Here is a 24,219-nt window from a genome sequence, read left to right as displayed (position 1 = left end):
GGGGGGGGGGGGGGCGGAGAGGGAGGGAGAAGAAATAACAAGAGACGTAAAAAGAATTTTATCCTTTGGATGGGGAGAAAAGGTAATTCTAGCTTCGAGAAAACACCTGGGATTTACTCTCGGGGATGCACATGCGACTTTATCGTGAGGTGAATGGGAATTTGATGGTGAAGGAGGAATGATGGCGCTGCAGTGGTATTAATTGATCTTGTGTAATGTAGAATTTAGTCAGAGATGAAGATTCGCGCTAACATCAAGTGCCGAGAACTGGACGATTGATCCTGTTATAAGCTTTAGCTACTATTATAAACTCAATAGACACTCAATCTATCTATTCAATGTCATCAGTGCAATACATAGACCTCAGAAAAAAATGCTAGTGCACCAATGGGATTTGAACCCGCAACCTTCAGATTACAAATCTGCTCAACTTTTTTTTTTAACCAAGTTTTTTATTCATTTTTGCAAGTGTTATTCACAATATTTACAACTATTTACGTAAAAAAACTGGTATATAAAAAAATTAGTCTATTTTATTTGGGTTTATAGACATTGTTCACTCTGTGACGCTCGCGTTTAACTTATTCTAGGGTTTTGTTTTGAATTATTTGTTATTCTATTTTTGAGGATTTTGAACCTCTACTTCATTTTGAAGTTTCCTTTGTATTTTATTTTGTGTGCGCTTGAAAAAAAAAGAGAAAAAGGCTTTGAAAGAGGAAAAAAAAGAAAAAAAATCTGCTCTTCAACCATTTGAGCTATCGGGAGTTACCACATTTACCATTGATTTTATCATTCTTATGAACACCGACAGTCACCAATGTTCAAATGACAATTGAATGACTTGAAATCCATCAGACAACTAGACGGTTCATCCCATCATCTGTGAGATCACCCTGATAATTTATAACAATCAAAATCTTCAACTAACGGGCGGAATAAAAAATTATTGTCATCAATTCTATACCATCAATGCAGTACATAGACGTCAGAAAAAAAATGCTAGTGCACCAGTGGGATTTGAACCCGCAACCTTCAGATTACAAATCAGCTCTTCAACCATTTGAGCTATCGGGAGTTACCACATTTACCATTGATTTTATCATCCTTATAAATTCCGATCGTTACATTTATTTATAAATATTTATATTATTCAAATGGCACTTGCATAACTTGAAGTACCTCAGATGCCTTTTACCAAAAAATAAAAAACAGAACCTAGAAATGAATAAGAATCTCTCCATAAATCATTCATCCCGCTCTAAAATTCAATTTTCTCCCTCTACAATAAACAACACCCAAGCGTTCATTTTCCCTCAATATCCACGACTAAAACTCACTTTTTTTGGAGAATTGTTATGGAGCGTACGGGCTGATGCTGCGGGTGGCTAAATAGCCCAGGAGTAAACGCCAGGTGCATCGATATTCCGTGGACTTGCGCGCCAGTACTATCCTGGCTAAAATGCTGTTTATCTCAACAAAAACCAGGAAGTGAATCGCGAATTAATCCTGCATCACCCCCTCTCGACATTGTCACTCCCAAAGCCCAAAAAAACAATCATAAAAGAAGACGAAACATTATAAAACATTATAAAACTTTCAATTCATCCTCCACAATCGCCCATGATAATCTAATCCTCCCGAATCCATGAAAATATCAGAATTTTTGTTTTTCAAAAATAAAATCATCAAACAATTGTATATCTCGTTACGAGTGCGGAAAAGTGTTTTTTGGTTCGTGGGATTATATCACTCGTCTTCGGCTCGGGCTATGTACCTGCCACGAGCCAGAAAACACTTTTCCCACGAGTATCGAACGATATTTTTCATCACAATGTGTGGAAAAGGGACGTTTTAGGCACGCAAAGCGTGCCTAAAAAGTTACTTTTTCGCACAGCGTGATGAAAAAATATTTTTTTAATAATGGTGTTGGAAGAATTGGCCTAGGCGGTCTCCAGCAATTTGACAGGTTCAATAAAAAGTTGATAAAAGGATTTTTTATCGACGACCCAACGTTTCCCTCTCCAGGGAGACCCTCATCAGGGGTTCCTTTAATCTTCCAATACACAGTTCAAAATACATGAAAATTATCAAAACCCCTGCATTACAAAAATATTCCAATTACTTTACATCGACTAGATTGTCTGCAACACGAATTCCCCCCCATGTTATTCCCGAAAAATTCAATAAAATGTATAATAATACTCAGAGGAATATAAATACCTGAGCGGAGGCTTTCACGCACTGATGCACTTGTCTCTGTTTTCATCCCTCTCTCGTTCTCTGTCTCTCCTGGGGGCGTGATAAAACATTTTCCAATATCACTAGAACCCTCTTTCCGCTCCTCCCCAACGCGTAGCATACCTGACTGTTGACGAGTGCTGGGAACTTGAAATATGCATTACCATTCTACCCCGTTTTCCACTCCCCCAGTCCGTGTTTTCATCGCCCCTGTGAGGAGGGTGATCCCCGGCTAGATGCGTCGAGTCATCCGACAGGATATCATAAATAAATAATTGCATCTACTCGGTGGTGAATGAAATTCTCACTCCGAAGATGTGCATTATTTTTGTGGGAAACACTGCGATTGTTGGATTTTTGTGGATGAGGGGAGGGGTTTTAATAATGGAAGGTGGAAATAGTATATTTCGTAACGAGTGCAAAAAAGTGTTTTTTGGCGAGTGGGAGGTTTATATCACGAGCCGAAGGCGAGTGATATAATCCCACGAGCTAAAAAACATTTTTTCATGAGTTACGAACAATATTTTTCATCACAATGTGGCGGAAATTGGACTTTTAGGCACGCGGAGCGTGCCGAAAAGTTCACTTTTCGTCACAGCGTGATAAAAATTGAATATTACGTGATGGCAGAAATTTCAACAAGAAAGTTGCATTTTCTATTGAGAATTCTTCTCATCCAAATTTCAGCCAATAGAATTCCACTATTCCACTGTTTCCTATTTACTAAAGAGGTAAGAAACGTGAAGTTGTTTTATATCGAAATATCTCGAAACTGCCTGACCGCTAATCCTTAATTCTGATTGGTCAATATGTGACACGAAGTTATTCGCAAAAAAAAACACGCGGCATTTTGAAATTCTTCAGCGGTAAATTTTTTTTTCAGGTCATATATATAATATATATATTTCACATGTATATATATTATCGGTGAAATTAATAAATCCTGTTCTTTTATGGAGACCGATTATTTTAAAAAATTGAAGATAATTAATTGAAAATTAAAAATTCTTTATAGATTGTTTTACTCTACTTCGCTATTCACTTCAATCATTAGTCGAATTCTCTTTGATTCATTATCAATATTTATAAGGTATTCATGAGAAAATGAAATTTAATGAATTCCATTTCTTCATTTCAACAAATGAATAGATCAGCGCGCGCGAGAGCGCGCGCATAGATCTTGTCCTATTTACTAAAGAGGAAAGAAACGTGAAGTTGTTTTATATCGAAATATCTCGAAACTGCCTGACCGCTAATCCTTAATTCTGATTGGTCAATATGTGACACGAAGTTATTCGCAAAAAAAAACACGCGGCATTTTCAAATTTTTCAGTGACATAATTTCAAATATTACATTAAAATATTACAAATGTGGCTATCTCTGGTTAGGATTGATTGAAGACTGTTGGAAAATTATGAAGCCTTGAATTTAGTTACTTGGATCAGTTTTTTTCCGAAGCTGTTGGGAGTTACCACATTTACCATTGATTTTATCATCCTCATGGATTTTCACTGTCATGAATGTTCAAATGATGATTGAAAAATTTGAAATTTATCAATTTTTACTAGACTCATAGCACTTTCACTACAATGTCAGGGTAAAAATTCCTTCAGAGCCAGTATACAACACGATTGCTATACGGTAGGGTAAATTTTACTAGAAATTTTTCTCCGTGTAATTTTTACCGAATATTTCTCTGCGTGTTCACATTCTTGCAAATTACTTGAAGAAAAATATATTTTTCTTTTCAAATTCCAGGGTTTTTTTCGACGAAGCATTCAAAAGCAGATAGAGTACAGGTGTTTGCGGGACGGCAAGTGTCTCGTGATAAGAATGAACCGAAATCGTTGTCAATACTGCAGATTCAGAAAGTGCCTAGCCGTTGGCATGTCACGTGACTGTAAGTATTACAATCATACCGCTGAATTATGAAAAATCTTTTTGCTCCTGATTGTTGAGAAATCCTGGGATTGATGCGAGCACATGTGCTCGCTGTAACATGCAGAGTTGCAAGTATACTTATGCATGAACGCCGGAAGCGTCTCCGTGCTTTGGGGGCTTTTGAGCTACCTCTAGCTTTTCGTTGGAAAGGGGTTGAGTAAACCGGAGGGAAACTTGCCTGCATAATTGTACGTCAAAGTTGAGGGGAGTCTTGATTTCCATCCGACTGGGGTCCGTGGGATGGGTCATTTTTTTCCCTCTCGCTAAATGTCCAATTAACTCGATAACAAGTCGCTTCAGGACAAAATGTCATAATACATTATTTATTGAAAATTTTGTTCACTACAAAAAAAATCTTGTGACATTTTCTCGTCAAATCACTCGTTATCAAGATAAATGACAATTTGTGAAAAGGAAAAATGCGATTCGAAGTGAACACATTCGTCTCCATTCTGTTACATGACGAGTTATCTCGTTAACGAGTGGTTTTAGGAGAAAATGTCAGAAAATATTTTTTGTCAGAAATTTCATTACCTAAGAAAAAGGTCTTATGACATTTTCTCCTCAATCCAGTCAATCTCTAGATATTCCCAAAAGGGTAAAAACAAAAGTTTACGAATTGGAAAAAAAAAGCTTGAATTGATTAATTTCTAATTCGCAATTGGTTTCCGATATGACACGAATAACTTTATGATCAGCTGTGCGGTACGGGCGTGTGCCAAAGCGTTCACGAGAGCGCGGCCCCGAGGACTCAGTGGCCACGACATCGCCAACAACGACAACAACAACAGTTACGGGTGGAAATCAACAAATATCATCGGCAGTCAACAACAACAACAATAACAATATAAATAACAATAATAATACGACAGCTAGCAACAATAATGTAACGAATAACGGCAGTACTAATAGTAATCAGCCGCAGAGTGTGATACCCCGGGTACCATCGGCGACAGTTGTCGAGGCGGATCAGTCCGATGGTGATAGCAAGCAATTGGCGGTTTACGATGTCATTCTTCAGGTGTCACAGGCACATCATGCACACTGTGGCTTCACTGATGAGTCGACGAGGGGACTCATCAAAAAGCCAATGATCATGCCTGTGAGTTCTAATCATCAATTTTCAACAATGGGTTCATCATTTTTTTCAATGACAATGACGAGATCATAAAGACGATGATTTTCATTTTCTGGGTTTTTGCTGAATATCTTGGAATCTATGGAAGATGGCGAAATTCTTCTCAGCAACTTTTTTGTAGAGGATTTTAAGGGCTGCAAAAAAGTTCATTATGTAAATTTTGCTATTTCCACTGGATGCCGAGATATTCATCAAAAACTGAAATCAAGTTTTCGAGTTCTTCAGAGTAATTACATTCTTTCAAGCGCCAGTTTTCCTTGAATATCTCAAATTCTAAGCGAGATAGGAGAATTTTACCGAGAAGCTTTTTTGAAGCTCTTGAAATTCTCTAGAAAAAAGTTCTTGACCAAAATTTCGCCACTCCCATTAGATCTCAAGATATTCAACGAAAACTAAAACAGAAGGAAACAATTGACAAATTGATTTGCAGCCTGCAAGCCCCGAAGATCCTGAGGCGGCTTCATCAACGGCCGAAGCTGTTGAGTCCCAGAGGATTTGGCTGTGGCAACAATTTGCCACTCGCGTCACTCCCTCTGTTCAGAGAGTCGTTGAATTCGCCAAGAGAGTACCTGGTTTCTGTGAATTGACCCAAGACGACCAACTTATACTCATTAAAGTTGGCTTCTTCGAGGTCTGGCTATGTCACATATCCAAGATGACTAATGACAGTTCAATGACCTTCGAGGATGGCACTTACATCACTAAACAGCAGATTGAACTCATGTATGAGGTAAATCAGTATTTCTTCATCAAGTATTATTTTCTTCTCTCGTATCTCCGCTCTTCAATTGAATTATTTAACTTCTGCTGCATTCATAGCACTAATGCCCAGGCATTAGTTACATACGTATATTTAATCGTTATGGACATATGTATATGAAGGAATTCTTTTTCTGCAGCTGAATGAACTCTCATAAGGGTCCGGAAGCTATGAAAAAAAAAAAAAAAAAAAAAAAAAAAAAAAAAAANAACATTAAATTTGTCACTTGTTGATGTGTATGAAGGACATCTTTACCTGTAGCTGAACGTACCCGCCCGAGGGTCCAAAAATTACTTGAATATTAAAAAAAAAAAATTTCTCTTCAATTGAATTATTTAACTTCTGCTGCACTCATAGCACTAATGCCCAGGCATTAGTTACATACGTATATTTAATCGTTACGGACATATGTATATGAAGGAATTCTTTTTCTGCAGCTGAATGAACTCTCATAAGGGTCCGGAAGCTAAAAAAAAAAAAAAAAAAAAAAAAAAAAAAAAAAANGAAGGACATCTTTACCTGTAGCTGAACGTACCCTCCTGAGGGTCCAAAAATTAATTGAATATTTGAAAAAAAAAAAAAAATTCATTTATTTGATGATAAATTTTTCTCATGAAATTGAACAGCCGGATTTCGTTGCTGCCCTGATGCAATTCACATCAGCCCTGAATGCCCACCAGCTGTCAGACGCAGAGCTGGGTCTCTTCTCCGGGGCTGTTCTCCTCAGTGAGAGACCCGGACTGAACGATGTTAAAGCTGTGCAGAGGCTCCAGGATCGTCTCCTCGAGGCCCTGAGGATCCAGGGTGGGAGAAATCACTCGTCCGATATATCTGCCGTTGGTTGCCCTGGGGTCATTGGAATTGCCCAGAGGATACCCGAACTACGTGCCCTCGGCTCGAGACACGCTAATTTACTCGACTGGTTCAGGAGAAATTGGACAAAGCTCAAATTACCACCTCTCTTCGCTGAAATTTTCGACATTCCCAAGTGCGAGGAGGATTTGCAATGAACCGGTGAGTCAGACTGTGCTCTTGACATTTCTTTGATTATTTTTTTTCCCCGAAAGTCATAAATTTTACTCATTGCCTTTTATTTTGAGACTACAGAAGAAAAACGCAGAATGAATAAAATGAAAAATCTAGTCAGAATTAACAAATGAAAATGGAAACAAATACTTATATTAATGTCACGAATTTAATCAAAAAAATTTATTCTCTTCACTTCCTGATTATTTTCCCATTTTCTTCAAATCGTTCAGTCAAATAATTTCCATGTTCTCCATTCAGATACTTGGAAGAATTTTACAAGGCCTGAAACGTGAATCGCCTGCCCAAACCACGACAAATCCTCAGCGAGGACAGCGCAAACAGCAAGCGAAATTTGTATAACACATATCGGACTTGGAACACGATCCGTTCAACCCCTAAATAATAAAAAAAGTTCTTGCCCGCACAAAGTGATATCAGAAAAAAAACAAACCAGAGAGCATTCGCATGAGACATGGAACAAATACTCATCCCAATACTCGAGATAACCATCTCCATACAGCGAAAAAAATTGGAGAGCGATCGTCGAGAGGAAATATTCAATGAATCTATCAAGGAGATTGAGGAGTTCAGTACCTATATACTCGATAAAAAATAAGTAGCCACCGGCGTCTGGAGGAGCAGCGCGAGGTAATCTAGAGAATATTTGAAACCATTAAAAAAAAAAGTTAAATCGTCGAGACCTATTTGAGGAATTAAAAAATCTCTTCGTGGGCGTGACTCCTTAGGTGCATGCGCTAAGTATCTCTGCAATCTATTTTTATTACTTGAATCTAGACTAGTAAAATGAATTGAAATGAATTTATCTCTAGCCAATTTCATGGGGGGGGGAGGGGAGGGAGAAGAAATTATAGTGGGGTAAAATTGTTTTAATATGAACGAGTGTGGAATTGCATATCTTAAGTGAGTTATTGTGTTTTTCCAATCTAAATTGTAGCTGAACATGCTCATGAGAGAATTATATTGAAAAGAAAATGACAATTGTTGGAATTATGATAAGATTAATTTGCTCAGAATTTGCACAATCATCATATCATTATTTTAGAAATGTTTATTCCAAATAATTTGGGGGAATTTATCGAGGAAATCTTCAATTTTTTCTTCGGAATAATTAATATTGCGATGTCTGGAGTCAAGTGGAAGATTTGTAATTTAAAAACTTTTATTTCTCTCTGATTTTCGTTAAATAGTCCTCAGAAAAGAAATCCCTCTGAACGAAGATGATTTGCGAGGCCTCGAGGGTAAAAAAAATGACTGAGATGGGGGGAAGAATTTGGGCCATGAATTCTCTTCCAAAAGAGGACGAAAAAAATCTGAAGGATTGCTTGAAAAATTTGTTCATTCCCCGAGAATGGAATGCAACGAGTTGGAGGTGATTTGAAGAGGCTAAATAATTATAAGAAATGTTTGAAAATACGAGGTGGTGGACAGCCGCGGGCGCCATCTTGCTTGGACACCCCCTCCCTCTGCCACAAGGGGCTTCCAAGATGGCGGCGCCTCCACCTCGCGTTTTCAAACTGTTCCTGTAATTATTTATCTTCTTCAGGTCACCATTGCCTCACGTCATCTTGTTTCTACAAAATGAACAATTTTTTAAAGCCATCTTTCAGGTTTTTCCATCCCGTTTTGGCTGAAATATCATTTTTTTCACTCCCGAGCCCCCAGAATAGAGTTGAAACTGGAGGAGAAACATCGCCCACTTGACTCTCACGACGAAAAAACTAAGATGTACTTAATTAAGCGATAAAGGCACTCTAAATATAAAAGAAAGAAAAATATATGTACATTCATGATATTAAGGAAATTTTCAACTTTAAGCGCTCACATCAAGTTGTGAATTAACATATCATACATTACTAATATATTGAAAAAAAATGATAAAAACTTGAATATAACTAATATATAGAGAACAAAATATATCGATCGAAGCGAAGGAACAATGATGAACCATTGGGATAGGCTCCCTTCAAAATTTTCTAGTCTTAACCGATCATTTATTCTTTTTATCCATTCGGAAACTTGAGAGAGAGAGAGAAAGAGAGAGAGAGAATCACATTGAAACGGCCAAATACTTCGTTAATATTAAGGTTAATACATAATTGAGGCGAGAGAATGGAGAATCGACATGTGAATATTATTCCTTTAATTCTTCGATATTATTTAAAATCACGTGATTAGAATCAACAAAAATTCGTCAAAAATCTTGGATTGCAATTAATTTTCTATTCGAATAATGGAAAACGGTGCTATCTCATTGCTATCTCAAAATGCGCACAAAATGTTTTTTATTTCCGAAATTAAGAGGATTTGGGAGTAGAAAAAAAATGCTGAAATGCGAGGGAAAACGTCATGAATTCTCACTCAAAGGAACTTGCAAAAATCTGAAAGATGGCTTAAAAAATTTGTTCATTTTATAGAAATCGAATGAAGTAAGTTGAGCCTGATTTGCAGAGGATAAATAATTTTAATAAATATTTAAAAAGGCGAGGTGGAGGCGCCGCCATCTTTGAAACCCCTTCCGGCAGAGAGGGGGTATCCAACCAAGATGGCGGCGCCCACCTGTCAACCACCTTGTATTTTTGAACAGTTCTAATAATTATTTATCCTCTTCAGATCACCTTCAACTCGTTCCATCCAATTCCTTGAAAATGAACAAATTTCTCAAGCTACCCCCCAGATTTGTTCGTCCCCTGTCGGAAGAGAATTCATGTCCCAAACTTTTCTCCCCATTTCAGTAATTTTTTTTTCACCCCCGAGACCTCTTCAATCGCCGATATTCATGCTGTTCTTTAGTTTTACGCGACAAAGACAATTCAAGACACTGGTGCGAGGGCTGAATAGCAGGAAGTGTTAAAATGTATATATAATGATAATTATGTACTAAATGATATACTATGACTGCTCTATACTGCTGAAGTACAAATGTTTTCATTTAATTACGTTATACATAAAAAATGTTTTTCTTCAATTTTTTTTATTACTGAGTACTCAAAGCATTTTTTTTCTATATATTTATTATTAATGTTACGAGTGAGGGTGTGTGGAAGATTTTTATGGGATACGTAATTAATTTTATGACACGTGCATTCGGTTTATCGAGTGATATTTGAGCTTTTGCCTGTCATCTATTTTTTTTTTTCATTTTTTATTTGTCGTGGATTCAGGATCATTCTCTTCCTGATTAGTTGATTTTTTGGTTTAGTCGAGGGGAGTGTTGGCTTTTTGGCGAGATGTGGTTATGCGACAATCATCCATTACGTGGAAACTATTGTGAGTCCTGTTACATGTTGAAAATTCGATTTTAAAGGGCTTGGGGGGGATTCACGATTATTGTTTAGGGATGGAGAGTTGTTTTTCGTCTTGTGATATGTGTCTCGAATTTTTTTTGGGGGGAGAGAACACGATTTGGAATTTTCTAGGGACAATGCAACTTGAAATTGTCAGTGGAATCCACATCAGTTGACAATAGTTAACGATGTTGAGTATCAATAACAGTTGATATTCGTTTGATCGATGAATTTCGATCGTGTTGCATTAAAAAAATTGAAAAAATATGTAGAGGGTAGGGTGAATGCAATTGATGTGAAGATTCTCTCCTCTTAGATTGTAATCAATCGAAACATCGACGGAATCACAGAATTTTCGGGGGAGATTGAGGAAAAATGGAGCATAAGGAAAAGAGGGTCAAATGACCCTTTTTGACCCTCAACTAAATTTAAAACTAGAAAAATGAAAAATGAACCCCGCTTGACCCTCGAAAAACGAAAAACTTGAGAAAACTTTTTTTTGTTTTCAGTTGAGGGTTAACTGACCCTTGAGGACTTTTAAAGTTGAAGGTCAAATTGTCATGAGGGTTAAATGACCTTCAGGGGTGTTTTTACTTGAGGGTGAAATAGTCTTAAGGCTCAACCCCCTTTGACCCGGTGAAAATTAAGAACTAGGACGAATGAAAAAACTTGTTTTGTTTTTAGTTGTGGGTCAAATGACCCTCGAGGACTTCTTCTGACCCTCCATTTTGCCCCACTCCCCCCTGATTATTCAAAGTGATTTGTAAAAATACTGCACAAAAGTGTTCTATAATTTATAAATCAACTCCACAAAGACTTGCGTAACCCTAGACTGGTCACCATGCGAGGGAATTGCCGCAACACGTCGTTTTATTCACCTTGCCATCGACTGGTTGACCGGAAAAATTTCAGAAAAATTGAATTCGTCAATCGAAGTATCTGGAAAATTCTAGTATTTTTTTTTGCAGTATTGTATCCTTAATTCTGAGAGAAAAAAAATTATTTCCAACAGGTGAACAATTTTTTCCCGTGTTAAGGGGAGACGGAACCCCTTTGTCTACATCAAATCTTAGAATTGTTTTTCTCCTACAATTATTAATTTCTATCTATGAAATTGACTTATCGACTCGATTATCACATTGTTGAGTCAATGAAGTAGTTTAATGGATAAAAAATCATAATTGCAGGAGAAAACACAATTCTAAAGATTCATATAAACGCAGGGGTTCCGTTTCCCCTTAAATGACATTGCCTGTTGCGCGACGTTGCTGGGAACTCGCTAAACGCGCCCGGGAAGTGTAGAGTGGATTCGGCAACGCTGGAGCCTCAATAAGCCGGCGGCACTCTCCCGCGAAGATGACTAAAGTCGCATTTTCCCGTCAGGTGACCAGACTAGGGTGAAACAAGACGATTGCGGGGGGGAATCGTAGGTATTTTCTTGAACAAAAATAAAGGATAACTTGGTAATCTGTCGCTCACTTCTGCTCATATGTAACGCCCATTTAACATGTATAACGCAAAGAAGAAATGAAAACCTATCATTTGAGGAAATCTTAATCGTAAAACGACTTGGTGCCAATTATGAATTAATGTTAAAAATAGGTTTAGATGGGGAGATGCGATGGCAATTTTAGATAAATTATCCTTATCGCTCGGACGTAAAAAACTTTAAGTGAACGGGGGATGATACCATGCCTCTGGAGATAATAGATAAATAAATTTTTCGCTTTATCCTTTTTATCGATTACACATCTCTTCATCGATTAAGAGGTGTTGAATTAAAACACTGATGTTAGAATTTAGCCGATAGGTACAATGAATTATTACCGTATTAGTTGAACTCATGACGTTTTTTTTTCATTGGGTAAAATACAAAAACAATGCTGATGCAATTTAGATATCGAATGGAACAGGAAAAACCTTTGTGGCGATTTGAAATAGTTATTTAAGTATATCATAGAGATAATATATTCCCACGTTTTCATCGACTTGTTTTATCAAGATAACTAAGTCGAAACTATTTTTCATTGTTGTGTGGTTTTAGAGATTGAAGAGATATGCTTGCGATCTACATCTTTTTTTTCTAATTCATTAAGTTTTAATGTATTTATATCTAATATTACCAGTACGCTCATTTTTTCCTTTACACTGTTCTTATTCGTCCGATTATTTTACTTTATTACGCCCTGTTTTCTTCATTAGAGCATTGTGAGAAAATACGAAGATAATTGTATCGTCCATTCTTGACACATGTTTTTTTCATATGAAACGATGGCATTGCCGAAATAAATATGGGATTGGAAGACTTGATGAATTGAAATAAATGATTTTTTTCTCTAGTATTGACGATTTTTTTTTTCATTCCCAGGTGAAGAAATAAAAAACCCAGTGGTTTTTTGATTTTCCATTACACTGGAACAATTATTTTACGATAATTTTAAAATATGATTTAAGGCCCGGGTGTACTATTTTTCGAACGTTATTTCGATTTTTTTTTTCATCTTTCGTCATCTGAAATTGTCAATTGAGTTCTGCATCATGCAGAAGTTTTGAAAAATTATGAATGAATAATCAAAAAAAAGTAGAAAAAATTCTTAATTTTTTCAAAGAGCATTTTTAATTTATATTCAGAATAAGTTGAAGAACAAGAAATTAAAAAATGTATCTGATTTACGGTGACAAATGGCGGCCTGTCACCCAATATCATGCAGGGGGGAGAATGATTTCGTAAATCTTTTCCCACATGGCACAGAGACATTTATTACGGAAAAGGGTCTTTGAAAACAGTTGTAATATTTTTGAGAATTTTTTAATCACACTTTTATCACATAAAAATGGCAGATGACTACATACCACTGTTTTGAAAATTGAGATACCTAGCTGTCACTTCCCACGAGGAGTTAGTGTTTTGTTATCCACAATGGAAAATGACAGCCAATAAATAATTTGCCACAGCGAATCAGATATTTGTAATTTCCACTTTTTTCAACTCATTCTGAATCTCAATTGAAAACGCTCTTTGAAAAAGTTCAGAATTTTTTCTATTTTTTTTATCATTCTATCATAATTTTTGGGAATTTCTGCATGATGTACCACTCAATTGACAATTTTGGATTACGAAAGATAAAAAAAATCCTGATAACATTCGAAAGACAGTACACCCGAGCCTTAAGATGAATATTATCGTTTTGCATCTTACTTCAAGATAAAAATCTAGCGCTCTTAAAATGAGTAGAGATTTGACCCCTAAAAAATGTTTAAAATTAGGAAAATTAACGAAAAATTTTTTCTTTCGTTTTACTTGAAAGTCAAACGTTCTTGAAGATAATGACCCTTAAGGGCGTTTAAATCTGACAGTCAAATTGTCTTAAGGGTTAAGACGATTCTCCTTGATCTTAAAGACGTCTACAAAAATATCTTAATATTGTTTTTGCGATGTGGATGTTCTTGTTCGGATGTTATGTCGTATAATTCCACGTGGTGTCCTCACACAAATAAAGGTAAAGGGGTTTTGTAAGGTCGCCAAACAATTAAATAAATTGCCAACCAGTGATTCAATCTCCAAAGTTTATTATAAAATATATCATAAAGTAATTAAGTACATACAATATTAACACTACATACTCAAACTAACTGTGTAACTTTCAAGCTCAACCGTGATTCCCTCGATTTTTCATTCGTCATAATCGACAAAAAACACTGAATAAATCAACAACCCCAAGTCCCCCCATAAAAATCGCATTGAAACCTGTAATAATATGTACATCACAACCTATTCAAGTAGAACTCAAGTTCCCCACAAAAAAACACACATCTTCTTGGCAAGAAGCGAAAAGTCCAGGTACAAAAAAAGGAAAACCAGAAGCTAACGACTAAAATCTGTACATTATTTCGATGTTGAAGGCTGTAGAATTGATAAGATGGTGAAAAACCTGTCAATGGCCCCGATATTTCAGTCTTACAATTGATAATTCAATAATTGTTTTCAGTTCGTTTAAAGATAGTTGAGCGTGACTCTCAAAGTCTAGACTTACCATTTGTTTTTCGTTAAAACTCTTTAAATCTACTTCGGACTGGGGAGAACCCTCGTCCCCTACACAAAAATCTTCTGCTTCTTGATGAAAGCAGCTTTAACAATGCTCGTAGTCTCCAAAACGAGAGTATCCAATATAGCAATAGTGAGTTCATTCTTAACGTCCAGCTCGTCATGATGAAACTTGATCCACTCGTCCTCGTCACCCTGTCCCTCTGCAATTTCGTCTTGAACCCGCACAGAGTGTCAAACTCCCCATTACCATACTCCGTAAATTCCTCAAGGTTTTTTGGTATCTTCATGGCTGGTTTCGTCTTGACTGACTTGACTCCACTGGACTCCAGTATTATTATCTCGTCCTCACTGACGTTGAATTACAAACCAGAGCTGTTGTCAGTGACATTCGTGACAAGGACAATTAAAACCGAAATCCATCAGACGTAGTGAGCCCAAGGAACCCCCGTCCCCTATACAAAAATCTTCTGCTTCTTGATAAAAGCAGCTTTAACAATGCTCGTAGTCTCCAAAACGAGAGTATCCAATATAGCAATAGTGAGTTCATTCTTAACATCCAGCTCGTCATGATGAAACTTGGTCCACTCGTCCTCCTCAGCCTGCGCCTCCCTCGCGAGTAGTTCGTCCACCCTGTCCCTCCTCTTCCTGCTCCACCTCATCACCATATTCTCCCTCTGCAACTTCGTCTTGAACCCAAACAGAGTGGCGACCTCCTTATTAACATACTCAGTGAGCTCCTCAAGATTTTTTGGTATCTTCATGGCTGGTTTCGTCTTGACACAGGGCTTGGTCCAGCTCGGGCCAGGCTTCTCGTACTCCGACTGATAGATCTCAGCAACAGTCTCTTTGCAGAGATCAAACAAAAACGTGTTATAAATCTTCCTATCCCTCCTCGACGTCTCATTACTGTCTTTACTGGACTCCAGGATGTCCAAGGGCGCCTCCAGGGACATAATCTCGTCCTCATTAAACTTGGAATGATAAATCAGAGCTGTCGCCTTCTCCGTGAACGCCGTCAGTTCCTCGACATTCGTGGGGATCACCGCAGGTGGAAGTGTCGGTGATATCTGCGGAGATGCCAGCCTCACCACCCCTGGGGGAGTGTAAGGAGGTGGAGGTTTATTAGGAATCTCCCTCATGTACAATGACACCTCCTCCACCGCCTCCAGCTTCTTAATCTTCTCCAGCTCCAGTTCAATCTGCAGCTGCTCGATCCTCAAGACCCTGGCCTCCAGTTCGGCAACAGCCAGGCCAGGCTGCTCCAAGGAAGCCCTCAGCTTGTCAATCATCAGCTCGATGTCCTTTTCAGAGGTGGAGATGCCACTCCCTGGGTACTCGACCTCAGGATCCTTCTCCCCTTCATTCTGGCATAATAAATCATCGTCAAGGGCTTCGATGTCCAGTCTCGACTCGTTCTGGTCTCTTGGGGAGTCCAGGTCGATCTCTGACACCTCCCTGGGGGTGTCCCCAGCCTCGCTGGACTCCTCCTCTTCCTCGATCTTCCTGGAGTCCTCGGGCTCCTCGATCACAGGCCCAACTGATTTTTCCACTGATTTTTCACTGCTCTCCAGGGACTTTTGGCCCTCGACCTCTTCGATCACGACTCCTGGCAGGCATGCAGGGGAGATATCCCCGAAGACCTCCACATTTATCTCCACCTCGTGGGGGTGAGCCCCTGGTGGAGGCTCTCTATCCTTCGCTGACTTCCTGGAGATCTCGTCGAGAATCCTCAAAACGTCGTCTGTTTTCTCCATTATTTGGTACTTCTCCGGGATTTTTGAGGACTTTGAGGACCTCTGGGAGGACTTCTGCGAGTCCGATCTGTCCAGGATCTCCGAGACCTCCAGACTCTCCTCGGAGATGTCCTCGTACTCAGGATTTTCCGTCACTTCGGGAGTTTTTTCGATTTTTCTTGCATTTATCTCAGATTTCGAGGGAGGATTATCAGCCTCTGGGGGTTTTTCAAGGGCTTCCGGGGCTTCTCGAGGTCCTGGGGGTACACAAAGTTCCTCCTCGAGGTTCAGCTCGTTCAAGGCCTCATCCAGATGCTCATTAATCTCGATTTTCTCATCAATATCAGTCTCCCTGAGATTCTCATAATTAAAATCAATATTTTCACTCGATTTCGTTGTCTCGTCGTCTTCAGGAGTTGCTTTTCCTTCCGTTCTTCTCGCAATGTTCTTCTCAACATTTATGAGGATCTCAGTCAACTTCTGAAGGACAGGCTCAACGTCTGCTGTTAAATTCAGAGATAAATCCCCTGGGGGAGCTGCAGTCTCTCTAATTTCGAGATTTAAATCATCAGGCAGTTGGTAGTGATCCTGGGGTCTCTCTGAGGCCTGCCTGTCCCTCTCGATGATGTCCAGGATGTCGTCGAGCTCGTCAGTGTGCACCCCTGGATGATCATTATCGTCTCTTCCATGAATTTTCGTGGATTCACATCCAGGAAGGAAGATCGATTCTTCAGGTTCTTGATATGATACTCTTTCATCGACGAATGTCGTCTCTGGAACTTCATCATCATCATCATCATCATCAGCATCAGCATCATCATCAACACCATCATCATCCTCATCCTCCTCCTCCGACTGACCCCCATCATCCTCCAATAAAGAGACCTTGGGCACCTCGAAAGAATCGGAAACAGTCCAGTCGCTCTTATCCAGACTGAGGCCATCCCTCTCAGAGGAATTTCTCACCTCCACCGATTTTTCAGACACTAATGAGCTCTCATTCCCATCATCACGATCAGCCTGTTCCCCAGGAGATGATCCTGACGATCTCCCCGACGACTCAACTGGAACTGAAGCCTCCAGAACGTTTGTTTCTGAATTTTTCACCTGGAAAACTGCCTCCTCAACGTCATCTCCAGGGATTTCCACTCCTGGAGCATCAACTGGCCCCTCAGGAAGCCCCAAAAAACTTTTACTCTCACTCATCTTGGAGATCATCTCGGAAATGGACTTGATATCGCCTTCTAGTGACGTGAAATCTGAGGACAAGGCCTCGTTCTCCTTGTGGAGGGTCTCCATGCTCCTCTCCAGGGCTGCTCCACTGATTTCTAGAATATTTCCAGTGGTTTTCAGGTGCTCTGAGATCACTGAGTCAACATCGTTGACAGTCCCTTCATCAACGTCACTTTTTCCTGGGGATTTTATTGATTCTTTCTCGGGAATCGTTGATGATGTCCTTGGAGATGTCTTTGGAGACACTTCGGAGGTTTTCAACACCTCGGGAGATGCTTTCGATGGGCTCTTGGCTTCCGGAATGCTCTCCAGCTCTGTATCAATGTTCTCGGATCTCGTCAGATCCTCGCTGATGTCTCTGGATGTGTTTTTCCCTGATCCTGGGGTCTGGAATGATTTTTTCTCCACTGATTTTCTCGTGAACATCGACATCATCTCCGAGAGGGTCCTCAGGTCGTTCTCCAGGGCGCTGATGTCCTCGTCCAGGTCGGTTTTATTATTCAGCTGGAGGAGGTCCATCTTGTGGGAGAATATCGAGGCCTCACTGGCTGTTTTAATTTCTTCTGATGATTTTTTCGAGTTTGAGGATGAGGTGTGGGACTTTGGGGGGCTGTCAGCCTCGAAAATCTCACTGATTCTTTCCTCGGAGGAATTTAGCTGGGACCCTCTTGGGGTTGATCTTCTCGAGTGGCTCCTGGCGTCCTCGAGGACTGACTCGATGCTTCTGCTCAGGGGCTTCACCAGCTCCTGGGGGGAGTCCGACTGGGAACGAGTGCCTGTTATCAGGTCGGACTCTGATCGAGAGTGGAGCAAGTCACTGTTGCGGTAGATCTCCTGGATTCGCTTTATGGGGATCTCAGGTACCTTGAAGTCCAAGAGGTTCCTAGCCTCGATTGCTAGCTTGCCGTTCTCCTTTGGGGGGAGGCGTTTTGACTCTAGCTTCTTACGCATCTCGTGGATTGTTGTGTCGTATTTCTGGTGGACAAGGGAGAATTTTATTTATTTATTAATGAAAGGCTGAGGGAATATTGAAATTAACTTCAATTCATTCATTTGATGATTTAGAGAAGAATGAAGAAGTGAATTAAATTAATGAGTTCAGGCGATGATTGAGGAAAAGGTGTTGAATTGATTAGCGATCGATTTAATTTTCAAATTGATAAATTGAAGACTAAAATATTGGAAGATTGAGTTTAATTCCTGTTTTTTTAAGTTGATAAAAAAATTCAAAAATTGAGGAAATAGAAAAGATTGAAGACATTTATAACGAATTGTTGAGTTGATTTATATTAATTAATTTGAATTTATATATAAAAATAGTGAATTGATTGAGGAAATCAATTTAATTTTCAAATTGATGAATTGTAAATTAAAATATCAGATGAAAAATCGATTAAAAAAATGAAAAAATATTTTAAAAATCCTCAATTAATTACTAAATAAATGAATAAAAATCTAAAATTTACGTCCCAATCAATTTAAATCTCCAAAGAATGAATTGAAACCATAGATGAAGATTTTTAATGAAACAAACCTTAATTTGATTCAAAAGATTAGCCTCCAGAGCTTTTAATCTCTGTTTCGCCTGCCTCCTGGCCTCTTTCCTCAGCTTAGCCATCTCAGCTCGTCTCTCAGTCAATTTCTCAGCCAATAGTTCCACTCGTCCTTCGACGTCACTCGTGTCCGAGGAAATCGTCGTATCTGAAAAAAATAAAACAATGACAGATTCCAACAGATCACTGTGCATTAATATTACTTTGAGATGAATTTACCATTGCAGAGGGCATTTGTCGTTGCACTGACGAGCTTGTAAGCAGCCTCTTCCATCCGTGCAACTCTGCTCTCCTCGGCTTTGAGCCTCGCGTGCCAAGCGATCCAGTCCTCCACGCAGTTTCTTCTGGTGGCCAGGGCAGCCTCTCGTGCATTTAAAATCCTCAAATAGATCGATTCAATCGATTAATGAATCGAATTGCCATCAGAATGGAGAGATAATTACTGTGATGAGGGCAAATAGTGCCTCGAATCCTGGGAATTTGCGTTTGTGGTGGGGAATAGGGGGATTAAGACGTCTGGTATTTGATTTTCTGGCGGAAAATAAGAATGGTTTTTCACACTGCATTGGCTAACATCCACTGGATCAGCCGGTGATTTGCAAAAAGGGGAGGGAAAACCGATCTAAATCGAGAGCTCTATTTTTACTATTCCGCAACGTCGTTTGCAGGGTACTGTATTTTCGGGTGTTTATTATTAGACACTCGGGAAATTTTCCAGTGGGTACCAGTCTATTTTCCCTCCCTCCATCCATACCTCCTTTAGGGGTAAATTGTAACGAGTCGATTGAATTTTGTTTTTAATACTCAGGCCGCGGACCAATTCAAGCCATCGGAAGTAGTGACTGTGGATGTGTCTGAGACATCCGATTATCGAATTAAATTCACCAAAATTTTTCAGCAAAAAAAAAATCAACAAAATTTAATACCGAGTGGATAGTCATGTGTGTAAAGACTCAGACTGGAAACCTAAAAGTCGTGGGTTCAAACCCCACCTCCGACAAATTTTTTTTTCGCATTTCCTCAAATTGATTTCTGCCACATTCTGACAAAATGAGTGTTATCGGTATAAATTTGAATGGCGAGTGATTAGCCATGTGTGTAAAGACTCAGACTGGAAACCTGAGGGTCGTGGGTTCAAACCCCACCTCCGACAAATTTTTTTCGCATTTCCTCAAATTGATTTCTGCCACATTCGGACAAAATAAGTGTTATCGTTATAAATTTCAATGCCGAGTGATTAGCCATGTGTGTAAAGACTCAGACTGGAAACCTGAGGGTCGTGGGTTCAAACCCCACCTCCGACGATTTTTTTTCACATTTCCTCAAGTTGACTGATTTCACATTTCGACCAAAACAAGTATTATCACAATAAATTTAATGTTCAAAAATACTCACTGCGCCAGTTTCTTGGGCCCCTTGAACCGATGATCCTGCGACCTAATCACCACTGACCTCGAATAGCTCTTCTCACTGTCGCCCGAACTGTGCCTCGAAATCGTGAATGTGCTAACATGCGACCTCGTAGAAATATTCCCCAAGCCCTGCACCTCCTCATGCCCCTCCCCCTCCTTGACGACGCTCATTGCCTGGGCATCCTCATCAGCGATATCCCTCATTAGCCTGTGGTTCTTCTCCTTAACCGCCTTGGAATGCTTCAGCAAAGCCTGAAGAGAAGTCTGACTGTCATCGAGATCGACCTTCCCATCCCCCTCAGTGGAGCTGTCCTCCCTCGCCTTCTTCATGTACTTTCCAGCGTCATTGTCAAATCCAGACTTCTTCACAGTCTTCGCCCCTTTCTTCTTGAAGCCCTTCCCCTCAGGAGAGCCCAGAACCTTCCTAGCTTTGTCCTCAACCTTTCCCCTCCTACAACTCTTCTCCCCGTCAGGATTTTTCTTCGACAAATCCTCCACGAGAGTATCAGACTCCGTTTTATCCTCCCCATCCCCAGGAGTCCCAGCATTCCTCCCCAAACCTTCATCGATCTCCAGCTGCTGTGCCTTCATCCTCAGTAAGTCCCCCCTAGGCATCTTCTCCTCGAACTTCCTGGTCTTCACCTCGTACTTCTTAGGAGACTCCACCTGCGACGAATAACTGGAGTCTTGAATCAGCTTCGAAGGGACGTGATCGCTCTTCTCCAGACTCTGGCGAGACCTCTCCAGCTGAGACTTATCAGAATCCACCAGAGAACTCACTGAACTGTTCGACCTGATGTCATACCCCTTCATCGGGCCCGAGAGCCTCCTAGGGGACTGGCAGTCAGCAGACCTCTTCAATTTCGTGAGGAAGGTCTTCGTCGACATCTGGGGATTGAACATATTCCTCTGCTTCTGCAGCATCAACTTCCTCTCCTGGCTCGCCAGCTTGTGCAGCTCCTTCAGACGATTCATCTCCTCTTTCTCCTGCTGAAGCTTCAGCAGCAATGCCCTCTGCTTCTTCTTCACTGAACTGATCCTGCTGTCCTGGCCAGTGTCCCTCAGGGCCCTCTTCTGCTCCTCGAGTTTAACAATCTTCCTGGTCCTGTCGTTCAACGTTTTCTCCCTGTACTTGAACAGCATTTCGATCTTGTCGTACATCAGCTTCTCGTCCTTTATGAGCTGGGCCATCTCGTGGTCCAGGTACTTGTTGAAGGAGCACGTGACGTCTCGAGTTGAAATACTGATTTCCGTTCCTGTCTCTGTTTTTATGGAGGACGTCGTCTCGTGGAGACTTATCTCGGACATGGCACGGATCTGGCTGGGGAGGGACACCTCCAGCTTCTCCAGGTCGTTCAGGGAGTCGATGTTCAGGTCGCAGAGGGAGCCTCGGTTGTACGTGATCCCTGGGTAGGTCTTGGAGGGGTCTGTCTCGGTCTGGGTGGCAATGTCGTTGACCGTTTGTGTCTGCACCTCTCGGGCTGGTTTCTTCGGCTCCTCCAAGTCCTGGGGGCGCTCCTCGGGGACTTCGACGTGGGACGAAACCTCGTCAGCCTCCTTCAGCTGCTCACCCCCCAGCAAGCACCTCCTGGCCTCTCGCTCCTTCTCCTGCTTGACACTGTACAGACTATTCTCCACGTCCATCACCTGCCTCAGGGACTCATTGTAAGAATCAAAGAGATGGAGCTCCGCCTGGAACTGCATGTGGAGGGCTGTGGGGTGCACCAGGACATCTCGATCCCCAGGATTTCCCTCCAACGGTGAATTACCCTCCTCGTCCTCCTTCGCTTGAGGCCTTCCCTCCCTTCTGGGCCTGTGCTTGTGATTCAGGTTCAACTCAGGCGTCACCAGGTTGACGAACTCCTCCTGCTGGTAGCTGTCGTCCCTGAAGGAGATCCTCCTGGGGTCCAGGAAGACTTCACCACCTGAATCCGTCAGGGATCTCTCCCCCTCCTTTCTCCTCTTGACTTTCTCAGCATCAAGTTCCTCAGATAATTCGCTGTGTCTGGAGCTCTTTGGGGACGACCTCTTGGGTTTCTCCAGGAGTTTCTTCACTTCCTTCGAGGACACTCGGTGCTTCGAGTCCTCAGGGTGCTTCTGCAGGGAGCTCTCACTCCCTGACCCTCGAGACGACTCCCTGGCCTTTGGAATAGACTCTGGAGCTCTTGCTCTGCCCTCGGAGGACCTCTCCCTGGACTTTCCTGGGTATCTGGAGTCCTTCTTCGATGAGGGCGCCTTTTTCTGGGACTTCCTGGGGTTCAGGAGCTCTGGGGCCAGTGAGAACCTCTCGGTCTTTGACTTTTGCACAATTTCCTCGAGATCCTTTCGTGAAATGTGCCGCAGGTTTCTGCGTCGCGAGGCGTCAGAGTCCTCACCCTTCGAGAAACTTGAGTCCTCTTTTCGAGTTTTTTTCGATCTGTTTTCTTTCTCTCGTGAGGAGTCCCGGGGGTAGGATTTCTTCGAGAGGTTCGAGGGGAAGGAGATGTCCGGGGCCTTCAACGACTCGAAATCGTCGTTTGTGAAGGAGTCAGAGCCGGAGAAGTCGAGTTTGCGGTGCGCCAGGGAGACCTTTGGGGACTTTTCGGGCTTCGGGGGGTCTTTCTGGGGGTGAGGGAATTTCTGACGGTGCGGGGAGTAGTCCAGGCTCTTTGGGAGGATCTTCAGGTCTGGGACCTTCAGCGGCTTCACGAAGTCCATCTCCGGGGGCAGGATCACTGGGTCCAGGGGGATTTTTAGGTGCTGGGAGGCATTCTGGGCTGATAGGGAGAGCTTTCGTTTCACTGCCGAGATGAAGGTGAAGGGGTAGGCTTGCACCTGGGCGGCCTGGGGCTCCTTTTGGTGGTGATGGTGGTGGAGGGTCTGGAATTTAATTTTTAGAACACTTTTAGGTGCTTGGGAGGGGTTTATAGAGGTCTTTGAGGAATCGTTTGGAGTAAAATGTGATGAATATTTGTCAAAAGAAATTTTAGGGGGGGGGGGGGGGGTAAAACGNTCTTTGAGGAATCGCTTGGAGTAAAATGTGATGAATATTTTTCAAAAGAAATTTTAGGGGGGGGGGGGGTAGGGTAAAACGGCCACTTTAGACTTTTTTTTATTATAGAAAAAGGATTGACGTTAACAATTGACAAAAATAAAAAAATTGAACTCACAAAAAAATCCCAAAAATTTATTAAATAATTTTGTGAATATCTTCGAAATGAGGAGGTCTAGGAGAGGATGTAGGGGAGGTTGGGGTAAAACGGACACTTTTGACTTTTTTTAAAATCTTAATGAGGGGTTGAAATGTTGATTATAGAAAAAGGATTGACGTTAACAATTGACAAAAATAAAAAAATTTAACTCACAAAAAAATCCCAAAAATTTATTAAATAATTTTGTGAATATCTTTTAAATGAGGAGGTCTAGGAGAGGATGCAGGGGAGGTTGGGGTAAAACGGACACTTTTGACTTTTTTTACAATCTTAATGAGGGGTTGAAATGTTGATAAAATTCAATAATTTTTTTTTTAATACAAAGAACGATTCTTTGCGACGAGCCCAAACGGAGCTTAATTGATAAATTTGTTTCTGAATTATGAACAATTAAAAAAAAGTCTAAAGTTGTTCATTTTACCCCACCCTCCCCTACACCTATTAAAATAATAAAAAAATCCCCCCCAGCCCTGACGAACCAAACCAAAAGTGAACTCTGGGTTCATGGAAATTTCTTTATAGAAAAATGACTGATATTAACAATTGACAAAAATAAAAAAATTGAATTCACAAAAAAATCCCAAAAATTTATGAAATAATTTTGTGAATATCTTCGAAATGAGGAGGTCTAGGAGAG

The 24,219-nt window shown here is 40.6% G+C and overlaps 2 protein-coding genes across 2 annotated transcripts in view; one reads left to right on the top strand and one right to left on the bottom strand.

The window, feature by feature from the left end:
- Positions 1–7,932, top strand: part of LOC107041312 (ecdysone-induced protein 78C) — a 45,290-nt gene extending 37,358 nt beyond the window's left edge. The window contains exons 4-8 of the mRNA XM_015261803.1: positions 3,998–4,139; positions 4,879–5,282; positions 5,749–6,048; positions 6,705–7,092; positions 7,366–7,932. Of these exons, the coding sequence (XP_015117289.1) occupies positions 3,998–4,139; positions 4,879–5,282; positions 5,749–6,048; positions 6,705–7,088 (1,230 nt within the window). The 3' untranslated portion in view covers positions 7,089–7,092; positions 7,366–7,932. The remainder of the gene's footprint in view (positions 1–3,997; positions 4,140–4,878; positions 5,283–5,748; positions 6,049–6,704; positions 7,093–7,365) is intronic.
- A 6,030-nt stretch (positions 7,933–13,962) lies between these two features.
- Positions 13,963–24,219, bottom strand: part of LOC107041327 (centrosome-associated protein 350) — a 12,438-nt gene continuing 2,181 nt past the window's right edge. The window contains exons 2-5 of the mRNA XM_015261828.2: positions 20,375–23,250; positions 19,199–19,359; positions 18,961–19,127; positions 13,963–18,401 (exon numbers count right to left, since the gene is read on the bottom strand). Coding sequence (XP_015117314.1) covers positions 14,913–18,401; positions 18,961–19,127; positions 19,199–19,359; positions 20,375–23,250 — 6,693 coding nt within the window. The 3' untranslated portion in view covers positions 13,963–14,912. The remainder of the gene's footprint in view (positions 18,402–18,960; positions 19,128–19,198; positions 19,360–20,374; positions 23,251–24,219) is intronic.

The sequence above is a fragment of the Diachasma alloeum genome, unplaced genomic scaffold (assembly GCF_001412515.2).
Source record: "Diachasma alloeum isolate Michigan unplaced genomic scaffold, Dall2.0 Dall_scaffold_00362, whole genome shotgun sequence".
NCBI lineage: Eukaryota > Metazoa > Arthropoda > Insecta > Hymenoptera > Braconidae > Diachasma > Diachasma alloeum.
This window is presented reverse-complemented; position numbering and strand designations above follow the sequence as displayed.